General features: G+C 35.4%; 2 protein-coding genes across 18 annotated transcripts in view; both read right to left on the reverse strand.

The window, feature by feature from the left end:
* Positions 1-9,065, reverse strand: part of LOC132156096 (multiple C2 and transmembrane domain-containing protein 2-like) — a 45,961-nt gene extending 36,896 nt beyond the window's left edge. Inside the window, exons 1-4 of the mRNA XM_059564931.1 lie at positions 8,629-9,065; positions 5,237-5,933; positions 4,662-4,715; positions 4,435-4,546 (exon numbers count right to left, since the gene is read on the reverse strand). Coding sequence (XP_059420914.1) covers positions 4,435-4,546; positions 4,662-4,715; positions 5,237-5,905 — 835 coding nt within the window. The 5' untranslated portion in view covers positions 5,906-5,933; positions 8,629-9,065. The remainder of the gene's footprint in view (positions 1-4,434; positions 4,547-4,661; positions 4,716-5,236; positions 5,934-8,628) is intronic.
* A 3,195-nt stretch (positions 9,066-12,260) lies between these two features.
* LOC132156098 (myocyte-specific enhancer factor 2A-like) overlaps positions 12,261-15,183 on the reverse strand; it is a 91,628-nt gene continuing 88,705 nt past the window's right edge. For all 17 annotated transcript variants that reach the window (XM_059564936.1, XM_059564933.1, XM_059564934.1 and 14 more), the window contains one exon: positions 12,261-14,110. In XM_059564936.1, the coding sequence (XP_059420919.1) occupies positions 13,768-14,110 (343 nt within the window). In that variant the 3' untranslated portion in view covers positions 12,261-13,767. The remainder of the gene's footprint in view (positions 14,111-15,183) is intronic.

Below are 15,183 nucleotides of genomic sequence, written 5' to 3' on the forward strand. Positions count from 1 at the left end.
AGAATACATCCTGAAACAGAGATGAGCTTGGATCAGAAATTAGGAAATATAGTACATTGTAAATAAACAAAAAGCAATCAAATTTCATATCTTTCTGTTCAGGTTTGTTAGTTTGTTGGCATTCAGTTTCTCCAACAAACAGAGAAAGCAGGTAAAGGAAGTTGCTTCCTTATAAAGTTACAAATCAAGTTTGATCACAACTACAAAGTGTGATTCACAAGAATTCCAATCCCACTGACATTCCAGTCTCTGTAATAAACACATTATATTATTATTATTATTATTCATTAGAACAGCGTTTACTTATTCATATAAATATTATTTAGGTATGCAGGTTTCTATTAAAGACATTAAAACTGTAATTAAATACAATTAATTATTAATTTGAAAAAACGTTTTATACTTTCTCCAGCAGGTGGCAATATATCCCAATTTACTCTAAAAAGATAACGCTAGTGCCTATGATTGCACAGAGATTACATAAAATATCAAAAGTTAAAAACAACCTTTGAAAGAAAAAAAAGATGGGACTATCAGGAACAATCATTTAGGTAATTGTGAGGTCGTTTGGGCTTCAAGGTAAAAAGATTCAGGCTTTGAGAAATCACAGACCTGGATTCTGCACAGTAAATCCTGCATGATTGTGCCACCAGCAGTAACCTCACCAATAGTGTGCATGACCATTTCATTAGATTCAGTTGGCAGAGAGGACTGTGACAGTTAGCACTGGAATATATTCTAATTAGGAAAAATAATGAGGTAGAGATGGTAATTAATAGCCTCTGGGCATACACCTGTGACTTTGAACATGAGAATGAGCTGCCCAATCTGCTTGGTCAGGCCTGCCAGATACACTGGCATTACACATGAAGAACCGCTCTGGGTATCAAATGGAAATTCACAACAATCATTTGCCAGTAGGATTAAACCTTAGGCTAAAACCCGATTTTCCCTCTATCTCTCTCACTTTACCTTTTGTATCTATCACTCTCTCACATAAACGAGAACACATTTTGCATGATGACACCAGGGACTGTGTACAGCCTCTAGGAAACAACACCTCAACATGACTCTATTTGCATTGGCTCCGTTGTAGCGGGGGAAAACAAGGCCAGCTCATTTGTTTCCCAGCACTATTATGATAAAACTGACTTGATTCTGTACAGTCCAAGTACAACATTTGAATAGAAGACATTTGAATAGAAGACCGCTGATAATGACTTTCTAAATCCAAACAAAAGTTCCAGAAATAGATTCTTGTTTTCTTAAATGTAACATGGTTACAGAAGCAAGACAGATATGGCACAATGAAAGACATTCTGGTCTGACTGCATTCTGTAGTTTTGGGTGACGACAGGCTTAAGTAACTTGGAAACATTCCATCTTTAAAAAGTTCATTCTTCACTGCTTTTCCTTTTAATTTGCTTCTAATTACGCAATGCATTACATAGAAATATTCCTCAACTACACCTCTCCAAATAATGTGTTATTTTATTAAACCTTCATATTTTAGATTCTGTTTTCATTTTTACTCTCCACTCCATTTTATTTTGGTTTATTGTTCTACCGTAAGTTTTAAGGATCTCTGAAGCAACGTCTTTAGCTTTGAGATGAATGGCAATAAAAACAGCATGACGATCAAAAACACTTACTGTACTAACAAATTATTTGACTATGAACTGAAGAACCTATAACAATCTTCACAATCTTAACTATTTAGAATTAGCAAGATTCCCAAAGAAGATAGGACTTTATTTACATGTTTACGATGACTGCGGTCTTTATTGACATTCCTGATTTTTATCATTATTAGTCAGTCGCACCTGCAGGACTTCACCGAAAGCTTTGATGATGGCCACAGAATAAGAATGACATCATTAATATTTAATCAGAGGTGTAAAAATTACTCAAAAATTGTACTCAAGTGAAAGTACAGGTATCTGGTCAAAATCATACTTGAGTAAAACGAAAAAAGTAAAAAAAAAAAAGTAAAGAATGGTTAAAGGGAGAGAACGAAAAAATGCAATGGCACAGGTCAAACATGTATATTTAGTTCAACAACAACAACAATTAAAATGAAATTAACACCAAAAAATGTAAAATTCAAAATAAAATAAAAATACAGTGAATGGTATTAAAAGGAAACTCCATTTCCAGCCTCATGCCATCCTATATGACTTGCATTTATCAGATGAACACAAACTAAGGGTTTTAGAAAAAAATTAAAATAAATTCTCTTTATATAATGCAAGTGTATGGGACATCCAAAAATGACACTTCAAAAACTATACACAAAGAGAATATGACAGTAACTCATGAAACCCCTGTTAATGAATCACTGTCTTCTTAGGCATATGTAAGAAGAATACAAATACCAATATTTTAATCTTGACCGTCATGTTCACTTTGTGTGGTTTCTGAAGTGGTCATGGCCCCTTGGATTATATGGACTAAAAATCTTTGCTTGTGTTCATGTGAAGAAAGAAAATCATAAACATCTGGGATGACAGAGGTTCAGTAAATGGTGAGAGAATTTTCATTTTTGGGTAAACTATCCCTTTGAAGAGCAAGATGTGATGGAGAGGCTAGAAATATATACCAGACAGAATACAAGAATGTGTTGAATTAATAAGGAGAGTCATAGAATTAAAACATACAATGTTAACATTTTTAAAGGCCACTATTCGTGTTGTCTATTCAACGTCACTGTCTAAAAGGACAATTAATCTTTTAAATGTTTATTTGGGGCCTTTAGAGTTTTTTTCTTAGCAAATATTGATAAATAATTATTTGTGACTAATTAGATTAATTAATGAGAATAGCATGTAATTATTAAGATATTATATAATATTCACTGACAGTCCTAATTCCTACTCAATGATCCATATAATGACATACTGTAAATACAACTTATCCACCACCTGGTAAGAACATCACTAAACATGAATTACAATTAGTTTAGCATATATTGTTTATTTAAACTTTTTTTTGGAGATTTGTAACATTTAAAAAAAAAAAAAAAGTCCCACAAAAATATTACTTGTATTTAATTCTCATCACTGATTTTATTTGCACTCAATTTTGTGCATTCAGCTAATATATTACATAGCTAATGGCTCTATAAAAACAAAACAAATAATGAATTAACTTTTTTGGGCGGGAAAACACAACTTTGCTACCTCGATATGCTTCCTTAGACTTGATGGTGAACTTTTGAATCCAGACATTTACCGGATGAAAGTCATAATTGAAGTTGAAATGTGTGTTTGATGCATGAAAACAATGATCATTAGTTCTCACATCAGGCACACACGTTTGAGCTTCTGTTTACCATATTTAATGTGCATAAGATAAGATACAAATATATTGTACTTTTCAAGATGAAATAAAATTGTAAGGAGTAAAAAGTGAGGATTGTTTCTTAAGAAATGTAATCAAGTAAAAGTACAAGTAGTCAGTCTAAATTGTAGTTGAGTAAAGTACAAATCCCCCAAAATAATACGTAAGTACAGTAAACAAGTAAAGTTACTCCAGCATTTTACACCTCTGTAATTAATAAAGTTCCCCTTATGTGTCTTAAACTTTTAACCTTAAACTCATTTAATTATACTGTCAGATATCATTTAAACAATACAACCCGGCCTTAGCTCTCAACGGATATCCAACCTTCCCAAAATCAGCACAAAAAAATAAAAATTATATACTTTACACTAAGAATGTAGATATGCAAGATCATGAGCCAACTGTCATGCATATGCACAAACACTGTGGACAAAATAGTATTTTTAGTTAAGTTTTTAAAAAAAATAAAAAATCACGTTTCTCAGAGAGGAAATGAAGAAAAAGCCAATAAAGGCAGTGATGTTATCAAATCTTCCAGAACCAGGCTGATCCACAAGAAATCATATGATTCAATGCCACATACTAAACCTTGATTGGCCTATACTAAAACCAGTTCGACAAGACATTTAGGACTTGTATCGAGAACTCAATTGTTCTTATAAAGATGGAAAATTAGGGAAAACCTAATCAACAAAGGGCATGGCAGCCTGTCGCTGTTCTGTGTATGCTCCCAGAGCCAAGACTCCATAATGATACACTTTCAAAAATAAATAGACCATCAGCAGCTTTTTGGAGAACAACTTCAAGCTGCATGTAAAAAAGAGATTTAATTTTTTATAAGAGCCAGTTAAAAGACAAGCTTGATGTTGACATGGGAGGTGGCTTATACAGTTCCTAAATTATGATTTTTAAATCATGCATAGTGCTAAATAAGATGTTATGATCTACTAATAGCAATACTCATTAATTTTTTAATAAAAAAATGTAGCCTTGAATTGGACAAATAAAGTCAATGCAATGCCTAGAGTAAACCAAACCAAATCATCCAGCATCATTCTAGTTTAATCATTTGTATTAGTCAGAGGTCAATACCTGAGCGGTCTCTGATAACCAGGTTTCTGCCTTCCTTTAGGTTGATAGTGAGGAGATACTGGACCTTCTGCTGTGCTGAAGCACCTTGATTGTCATTTAATCCTGCTGGGATCTGAAAAGAATAGAGCAAAAGACTTTGTTAATGTTGGACGCTAATAATTATTAGCGTTTTTATTAGTTTTCCTTCTGTCCTCAAGGCAGCACTTTTTTCTTATTAAAATACTCACATTTTGTTCATGTTCTGGAAGCGTATCAAAATCACTTGTTTCATTGAGAAGGTCCTGAAGAAGAGATTAAGATGTATCGAATGAGAAAGTGTTGCATTACTTTAAATCTGCTATCCTCAAATTCAGGTCAGAACAGTTATGTGTATTGTTTGTCATCAATCATGCATTACTGACTAACCAGATTTTCCAGATCTGCACAGAAACTTACTTACAGAAACTTTTCATTCATACTAAAAGTTGGGGCTCAGTAAGATTTATTCATGTTCTTGAAAGAAGTCTTTTATGCTCACCGAGGCTCATCGATTTGGTCAAGGTCAAGTTCGGTGGCATTTTATTTGTATAGCACCTCAAAACAACATGAATGCTGAAGGCAAATGAATAATACAATATTACAAATAAAACCTACAACAGCCAATTAAAGTTTTTTTTTCTCCAAGAAGACAGAATTCATTTGAAATAAAAAATATTTTGTAATAGTATAAAGCTATTTAAAAATAAATAAATACTGCTGAGCCCAAACTTTTGAAAAGTAGCGCATATTTATGTGATAATACATAAACTCTGTGATGACTTGCCATGTCCTCAGCTGACCCTGTGATGAACATTTCCAGTGGATAGAACGGCTCGTGTTCTGTAGGACATGAAAAGCAGTCTTTCTCTTCAGGTGGAGTAGTGCTGACTGACTCTGTGATGGTCAGTGTAGACATTTCGTCTGAAGCTCGAGCAGGAGGCGTCTGTCGTCCTGCACTGGCTTTACTAAGAGCTGCAGGCACTTTATCTGAGGGGTCCTTTGGTCTCTGATCAGGCGATTTTCTTTCTGCAGGCACAGGAGCCATCTGTCGTTCTGTATGTGAATGTACATGTCCATCTAAATCATCTATGTACCATGTTGTGGCACTTTGCTGCTTACGAGTTTCTACTGAAACATCAAAGTCAACAGGAATTGTTCTCTCTGATGGCGCGGGGCTGCAGGAGTATGGCATCTCTGAAACACTTAACTGCTCAGATAAGGCAGTAACGGACGTTTCACTTGCTGTTTCATCCAAGTCACATGAACCCTCGGAGTCTTGACCTGGTGTTCTGGAATCATTCTGCAAAGCCATCAACGCACTGGGATGAATCCTGATGTCTGGTACCGACATACTCCTTCTGTATTTCAGAGGGGTCTTTTTCTTCTTCTTCCACAAACCCTTCTTTCCGATCTTCAGATTTAACATGGGCCAGACTTTCTTCTTTTGCTCCATCGTGATTGCAGATGAGGCTACACTTCAGCTGAAATTAAAACAACTGTCAGACAAAAGACAAGCCAAGATAGTTTTATAGGAATAAAATTACAAAATAGTTTAAACAATCAAAATCACTTTGGATAAAAGAGTCTGATAAATGACTAAATGACTAATATAATGAGCATTAGAATTACGTTTCTTTATTAACTATTTACAGTAATGCTCCTATAACTTATATTAGAGTGAGAAAAACAAAAAAACGGAGGACATGTTGTTATTTACTATTTTTACACGCCAGAGGCTTTTAAATGATTTGTGAATCTAAAATATGCGTGTTAGAGAATGTACAAATGGTTAACACTGTTTGTGTCATAGTCAGAAAAGCAGTTCTGCTGTTTTTTTTTTTTGTTTTGTTTTTTTTACTAACTTTTTTACTATGTTATTTTTGGCTTTAAAATTCAAAAGTCCTTTAGAATTAAATATGTACACAGTTTGGATTAAATTAATGTATAGTCACATTTTTTAATTAGCTTGTTTTTGTGTTTTCCTTTGGTACCGAAACTGGTAGAGAGAACAGTGGATTTTCACTGGTACTGGTACTGAATACTGAAATTTTGGTACCATGACAACCCTTCTATTGATTGTGTGGCCAACCAGAGGCTAAAAAAACTACTACATACTGTAGTCTCAAATTATAATTTTTTATCATTTAGACCAAATTATTCAGCAACGGTTACTATTTTAGTTTGGGAAGGTACATTCTGAGAATGTGCCTCAGAGGGGAAGCCAGGAGTGGGACAAGACATATTCTCAGAAAAATGCTTGCAGGATCGTCTACAAATGTGAAATATATAACTCATGAGACGTGGCTTTCAACCCATTACTTTTCTGGATTGTTTCAGGACTGATGTCATATATTTGTATTTGTGCTGTCAATTGATTAAACAAAAATGTACTAATTAATCACACATTTTTCTGAAATGAATCTTGATCAATTCCACCTAACATTAATTTTTTAAATATACTTTTATGCTGCAATAATTTCACATTCAATCTTCAAAATATTGTACAAACAACATTAAGACAGTATTTTCTTTTTATATACATATTTGTTCAAATGGCATCTTTTTTATGACTGAAGTCCAGTATCAATGATACCAATACTGATTTTTTTTAAAGAAATTAATATTATTACTTAACAAAAATATTAAATTTATCAAAAATGACACTAAAGACAATTATAATGCTACAAACGATTCCTATGTTCCTAAGTTCTTTTGAACTTGGCATTCATTAACACACAAAAGGTATCTTGTTTTCCAAAAAAAATTAAATAAGCAGCACAACTTTTTTCAACATAGATAATGATAAGAAATGTTTTTTAAGCACCTTATCAACATCAATCATGATTTCTAAAGGATCTCTTCATTTTTGGCTTTTTAGCATTCAACCTGATGCTGTACAGTATGTAATGGGTATTTTGCTCCTGGAGGGCCAACGTCCTGCAGTTTGGCTTTAACTTGCCCCAACACAAGTTGAGTTAGTTCTGGAAAACCTGAAGACCTTGAAGATCTGGTTCAGGTGTGTTTTAATGGGATTGTAGCTTAATTCTGCAGTTTAATTGCCCTCCAGGAGCAGGACTTGTCATCTCTGCTGTATGTGATGCTTTTTACATGAAACTGCGAAAACACGGATGATGTCAAGAGTTTACACTTTTACATGAAACAGTGCGTGTAGAGCACAATGTCCCATGTATCATCTGCAAAGTATGCAGAAAATGTGCTGATTACGTTGTCACATCACAGACCACGAGGCACTATTTGTGGTAGAACTGTTAAGTTTCTCAAAAAAATGGTCACATTGCTAAACTTTGTTTTCCACAGAACTGAAAAAAGAAATTAAATGTACTATTAATAACAAATTTAGACTTATTTTATTTATAAGTGTGAACATGACAGGTGACAACTACGTCATGCTTTCCGTGTGTAGATCATCACACACAGAAGTTTATTTTAGATATGGTTTGCATACTGAGTTCCGTTTTTCCTTAACTCAGAAATGTGCTCGGGTAGTTTCTACTACTTTATTTAATATTCAAAAATAAAGTAAACATTTATTAACTTTTTAAAATTGATCAAATCAAGAGATGGAGGACATGTTTTTATTAAAGCAAGTTTGATGCATAAACTTTGTAAAGCAATCCATTACATCATGTCTCCAGAAAGTAAGAGCTTTGCCTGAAATAAATTCAGCAGCAGCAGAAGTGTAATGTTATTTAAGTCAGTAAAATGGACAAAACAAATAGATGTATGCAAGTCATGATGTGCATGGAATATGAATGTGTTCAGATTTAATATATGTATACACAACACGTATGACTTTGTTACTACTAATTAAACTGTTCAAGAGGGTTGGTGTGTACATTATTTAAAGAGGTGTGTTGGACAGGTTTTTATGCATTTTTGTTGGAGTGATGCTCGGCAGCTCAAAGGATTGGGACATTTCTCTTTAACAGAGTTTATATTAACCCATATACAAACGTACAGCAAAATAAAGCAATTACTTTACTACTAGCCATTGCTACTATCAATAAGCTAAACATTTTGAAAAGATTGCACACTAAAGTAGATCAGTAATTTAGATTGGATTTACAGTTGTAACAACATTTGTAACTAAAATGTTTCGGCAAGAACTATGTTACTATTAAAGTATTTGACAGCAAGAGAAGTTCAGTCACTTACCTTTTTCAGGATAAATCAGTGGACGTGTTTTCCTTTAGAAGACATGAATGACAACAGCAGAGAGCTTTCACATCCAACTAAAAGTGGCAGTCGTGATGTCTGTGGAGAGCTTTCTGCTTGGACCGGTTTATCTCTGTACTAGGGTGGGGTGATGATGCTTTCAAATGCTTGTCGGAGTTTCGGTAGTTCGAATGCGCTGTAGCATTAAATGCTTTGTGTTTACAGTCTTTCTAGATACTTTAAAATGTAAGTGAACACCCCTAAATTGATATATAGTATGGTTGGATATGGCTTTGACTTAAAATACAGTATCTGAAGTAACTCCTTCCAGTAAGTCTTTTTTAACTACACACGCAGCGTTTGCATGGTGCAGATACTGTCCACTCATTTGTTTGGGCTGAGTGCAAACTCAGTGCCACCTGCTGGACGCTTTTCATATTGCATATTTGTGGGATCAATGACGCTATGACCGATGTTGTGCCCAATTTCGACCCCCTGCCGAATTATTACCCCCCAGTATCGGTAGGTTTAGGAGTAGGTGTGGGGGAGGGGTTAGGATTAGGGGTTGGGTTAGGTTTAGGCAATCAGGTAGCGATTTAAACAAGGGGGTAATAAGTCGGCAGGGGGTCGAAATTGGGCACCGGAACTACTTATTATTGAATCAAAATTAACTGCTAAACCAAAAAAAAAAAATAATAATAATAATAATAATAATAATAATCAACAAAATACACATCTTATATGTTTAGCATTTTTCTTTTTTCTCTCTCTTTTCTTTTTCTTTATTTCTTTTTCTTATTTCTTTTTTTCTTGGGTGTTTTATTAATAATCTTTTTTTTTTTCCTTAAAAACAAGCAGTGAATCGATTTTGTTATAATAATATAATATTTGTATTTAATAGGATGCAAAATAATTTGTCTTTGTCCATAAACTTGTGTTTTCATGTAACAGGACAACCGTAAATGTATTCCTAGAGTGGATAGATAGATAGATAGATAGATAGATAGATAGATAGATAGATAGATAGATAGATAGATAGATAGATAGATAGATAGATAGATAGATAGATAGATAGATAAACCATTAAATTAAAATTATAGAAAAAATATAAATAACATCTACTGTACATTCTGAAGTTCCATGTGCACTGACTAGTGTGTTTCTCAGAAATGCAGTATGAAGGCACATAGAGTGAGTATTTTGAGGGTACAATGAGGTTTTTAATCAAGCGGACAGATTCTAATGTTTGGGACTTCACATGTGGACAAAGTCTACTCAGATTCAGAGAACTGTTCACTTCAGTTTGCACAGAATAAGCGAGAGAACCTATGTTACACAATAAAAGCCAATATCTTTACTTTAGTGAATGCATAATACAAATTTGTACAACAATCTCTAGCATAATATCTTAGTCATTCAATAAAAAGTTCACTAGAATATTTATTGTATAATGAAGATAAAACAACACATTCAAGGGAAATATAATGCAGATTATCTTAAAGTTCTCTCTCATGTTTTACTCTTTTTTTGTTGTTGTTTTTTTTTTCTTTGTTTCAGTTATGGCAACAAAGTCCAGCTTGTGCCGCCAAACGGTTTGAGCATCCAAACCGCAAACAGCTTCTTGAAGTGAACTAGTAACTACAAACAATTACCAAATACATAATTCTGATTTAGAAAAAGCCATAAAGCAAAGCAATGTACTCTTGCGCAGTAAAGTGAAGTACGCAACAAACAATTGTTTCCTTTTTATCCCTTCCTTTCACATTCAACAGTTTGTGACACAGCACTCCGCACCAAAGGAACAGCCTCCTCTCTTCAGATCTCTTATGTATTTCTCATGTGCATTCATAGGGGCCCCTGATGTGAGGGTGATTTTGTTTTGATGAAGTCAAAATGTGATGAGTGATATCATATTTGATTCGGAACACCAGCAACTCTTTGGAATAAGGCTCTAATTGTGCATGTAGCAGAGAAACTCCCTGATTCCTAATCAAGCACTAATGTTGAGTGTTTGTGTGTGCATTCATTGCAGTTTGGAAATCCTGCATGTTTTTAGTCCACAGTGCTTTCATTACACTGGGCTTGCATTATTGCTTGTCTACCCTGAAGAGCTTTGATTGCAATCAACTTGAAATGATTTTGAAAGACCTCGTAAAACTTTCTAATGGATGTTTCGATTCAGCTGAGACAACAAAGCTTGTACATCTGAGATTAATTCTAAAGCTATACCTAAAGCAGTGTTTGCATGGCTCTTGTGGTTTTCTTATTTAGTCAGTGTGCCTTTATACATAACTGTAAAATAATAGTTCACCACAAAATGGGTATTAGGTCATCCTCATTTTGTTTAAAACCAGTATTAATTAATGTTTCATTTAGCGAACATCAATGTGGTCCAATGTTGTTTCTATTCTGTTCCAAAATTGAAATAAAGTCAAACAAGTTTGGAACGACTGAGTAAATATTGACAGAATTTTCATTTTTGGGTGAACTATCACTTTAATATGCAAGCACTTAAGGACAAAGGGTTAACAGTCATTTTCTCACCTGCTCAATAAAGAGGACTTTATTTATGAACTAGGCAACATTGTGTAATTAATGGGCATGTGATAGTATAATATGCATGATTTATTTTTATTTTTTTCCTCTCAATTTATTAATATTTATAATCATTAAAGGGATAGTTCACCCCGCCCTGCGCCTGCCAAAAAAAGAAAATGAAATATCTGTCATATTTTATTCAGCCTTAAGTTATTCATGTATAAATTTCTTTCTTTTGTTAAAATATTTTAAAGAATGTGGGTAACCAAGCAGTTAATAGTCCCCACTGACTTCCATAGTATGGAAAATAAATATAATGGAAGTCAATGGTTACCTTTAACTGTTTGGTTACATGCATTCTTCAAAATGTCTTTTGTGTTCAGCAGATGAAAGAAATTCAGGTTTAGAACTCAAAGGTGTGTAAATTACAGAATTCTCATATTTGTGTGAACTATCCCTTTAAAAATTCCACTTTTAATGTGAATGCTTTGTGTTCCTGGCTATGTATGGGTTGGGGACTGCATAGATTAATTTCAGTTTATTGCCAGTTGCTGTGGTGCTCATAACAATACATAACAAATCTAAAGAGGAAAGCGTCCAATAGCAAACTTGAACATACAAACTTTTTTGTGCAATCCAGTAGAGAGATCAAGTCCAAGTCAGTTTGCATTGTCTAGTATTTCCATCTTTAGCTGCTGAATCCCCTGACACTTTGCCATCTGAGGGGCAGTGAGGTGTGATGCAAGCCGGAGGCCACTGCTACCAGACATTTGTGCCACGCAAACAAACAGCCACACATGAAGAGAAATGCACACACAGGACAAAACGCGAGAGTGGAGAGAGCTACAGCACCCACTCTTGTCCAGCAATACAGAACATTGCGATTGATGCCTCCTTTAGGTGTCTACTTTACATTAGGAAATCTGTAGATGAGCCAATTCACAAAATAACTGGAAAGGTATTCTGTACATATATGCATGTGTGTATTAGGGGTTACCTAAAGTTATGGTATTTACAATATATGAGGGATCTGGTTGAAATGAATTTAATAACAGGGTTTGAAAGAAATATGCTTTTTTGACAAACGGGTAACAACTGTAAAGAGAAATGTCTTTTTACTGGATTTCAATGAATAGTGCATCTAAGCTGTGATGGGTTAAAGTAGGCAGTGTATTCGGCAGCTGCAGGATAATCCCTCACAAAACAGTTGTAAGAAATGCAACCATAGTTTTTTCTTAGCATGACAAGTATCATTACAAAACAAAATAAAGACAGCTGAGCTCGAATCATACAGCTCTGTTGTTACAATTTCTTATGGACAGACATTCACCACCATTAAAGGGTAAACGACCCAAAAATGACCTTCTTGGAAAGGAAAAAACTAAACAAAAAACACCTTGATTATTACCAATAATAGTCAGATTTGAAGAAAGTACAGTATAGTTAACAAAATAGTAAATATTAACCAGTGAATACTCTACTTAATAAGGATCTTGCCTTGTAAACTTGGCAGTAATCCACAAAAATATACTTTTTTCTTGAATCTGGTGAAGGTACAATACATACGTACTTACACCAAAGGTGATATATATTAAAGTTGCTATGTACATAACAAAAGAAAAAAGTTTGGCTCAAATCTTTAATTTACAAACAGAACAGCAAGTGTTCATGGCTTTAGATATCGTTTCAAGATCTGCTTTGCATGTTAATCGTTTTCCAATGCTTGTAACAATGCACACTATGACAGAACTAATATGAAACAAACACCGAGAGAGAAATGCTGAAAATTCCCAACCTACAGTACGACAAAATTACATAGAGGCTTTGGCTTGCGTTACCATTGAGTTGTTGGAGCTGCATGAATGTACAATGACTTGCTATCGTCTCTAAGTCGACTGGGCTACCTCTTCTTTTCCAATTTATTAAGAACGCAAATAAAAGGACTGAAAATTTAATCAGCGACTATTATTAATTTAGAGACATTTTCATTTCTTTCACTTAATGTCTTAACTGAGGTGAAATGTGATCTCATTTTAAGATACAAACCCTCCCTCGTAAAACTGATCCAAATTTATCATCAAATACCTTAAAATAAATTAATAAGTGACTTACTTCATATAAGGGCGAGTGCAGATACAGATTGTTAAATACATGAGCCCAGCAGGCAGGAGCCTTCAGAAAGAAAGCCGCCCCTAAACTTTCTTTGATTGTTTGCAAATTAAACAGCGAAAACAGCTACAAGTGTCAAACTGCACCAGTGATGACAAAATTTTTTCCTCATACATTGGACTCTTGCACAATGCAATTTGCATCAAGTACCTGATAACACCATTTTTTTTTTCTTTTTTTTTTTTATTTTTTTTAGTACACCATTCATTGGTGAATTTCCCTCTCTCTCCACTCATCTGCTTAATTTCGATATGTCAGGACATTTTCGATTTCTTTCCCCATCCACCTACTTACAAAAAAAATGAAATGACGTTAAATTATAACAATAGAATAATAACAATAATGACCCTCCCTGCTGTCACTCCTCTCGCCCTTTCCCCCTGCCCAGCCCTGCGTGTGACTGACTGACTGGCTGTCAGGCTCTGGACAGCTCTATGTCACCCAGGCGTCCATGCGCATGCGCTTGACTGTGGGGCTCTCCCTCTCTTTGGCCCCGGAGGCGGAGGGCCGACCCAGGCCGAGTGGGGAGTGGAAATCGTGCCGGTGATCCTCTCGGTCGCTTCCGTCGTACGAGGAGCAGGAGGAGCTGAGGCTGTCGACAGGTGAACGGCCCATGTCTGGACGGCCGGAGGGAGGCTGCTGCTGCTGCTGCTGGGGTGGGAAACCAGATTGGGTCATGCGCTCGCGGGGAGGAGAGATGGGCTCAGATTTAATGTTGACATTCTGGCTTGTGTTGATGGAGAGATTTGAGCCCTGAGGTAAGTGGCCCCCACCTCTGAACAAAGAGAGAAAATTACAAAATCAAAAGTGCACAAACTGTTTGTGGACTGCAGAAACTCCTGAACTCAGCAGTTACTATGTGATGCTAACACAGAGATCCAGATAGCTAAATAATAATACCCCACCATCTGTTTACTCAGTGGCGCTTGCTGCAATAACAGCACCTGAATCAATTTAGAGGGTGGTATCTAATTAGAGCATGCCTGGCAGAATGTGACGAAAACAGTTCACTAATGTTTTGATGGACCACTGCATTTAAATAAAAGCTTTCATTCACAGACTCTGGAAAAATTATATATACAGTACAGACCAAAACTTTGGAAACATTACTATTTTCAGGGTTTCCCATACATTCATTAATTTGTGGCGGCCCGCCACAATATCAACGCTGACCGCCACGGATTGATTCAGATTTTAAAACTATTTAATATGGGTACAATTGTATTTTATTGTAGAGCTGCGTGCTGCTTGCTGCCTCCCTCTAACAATCTGACAACGGAGGCACGCACGACTAGCCCCTCCTCTTCGAACACGATCTGAATCAAAACATGAGCATGCGTTAGTTACAGATTGTATTCCCCCAGCAAAGATTCCAGAATCAATCCGGAGTTGAATGGTTAGTAATGAACACTGTTGCTCAACATAACTCTGAGAAGTTAGTCTATGTTAAGCGCTGTCGCGTTTCCATTACAGATTCGCGCAAAACTTTAGTGTTTTTTTTTTCTAAATATCGATAAACAACTATTGCGAAATGACGGCGTTTCCATTAACCATTAACTGACTAAAAAGTCATTTTTTTCCTCTCGCGATCAGTCATTCCAAAAATCATGGCAACGGACGTTGGTTTATATATATCACAGCCACCAGACTAGACATTATATTATTATTATCTCCAGGTTCAGGTTGGTGTGTGTTGGTTTTTGTCCACCTCAATCTCCAGGTTTTTGTGTGTGTGTGTGTGTGTGTGTGTGAGTGTGTGTGTGTGTGTCAGAGTCTGTGTGTGTCCACCTCCAGGTCCAGTTTGGTGTGTGTGTGAGCCTGTGTGTGTCTGAGATGGTGAGTGTGTGT

The sequence above is a fragment of the Carassius carassius genome, chromosome 13 (genome assembly GCF_963082965.1).
Source record: "Carassius carassius chromosome 13, fCarCar2.1, whole genome shotgun sequence".
Classification (NCBI taxonomy): Eukaryota; Metazoa; Chordata; class Actinopteri; order Cypriniformes; family Cyprinidae; genus Carassius; species Carassius carassius.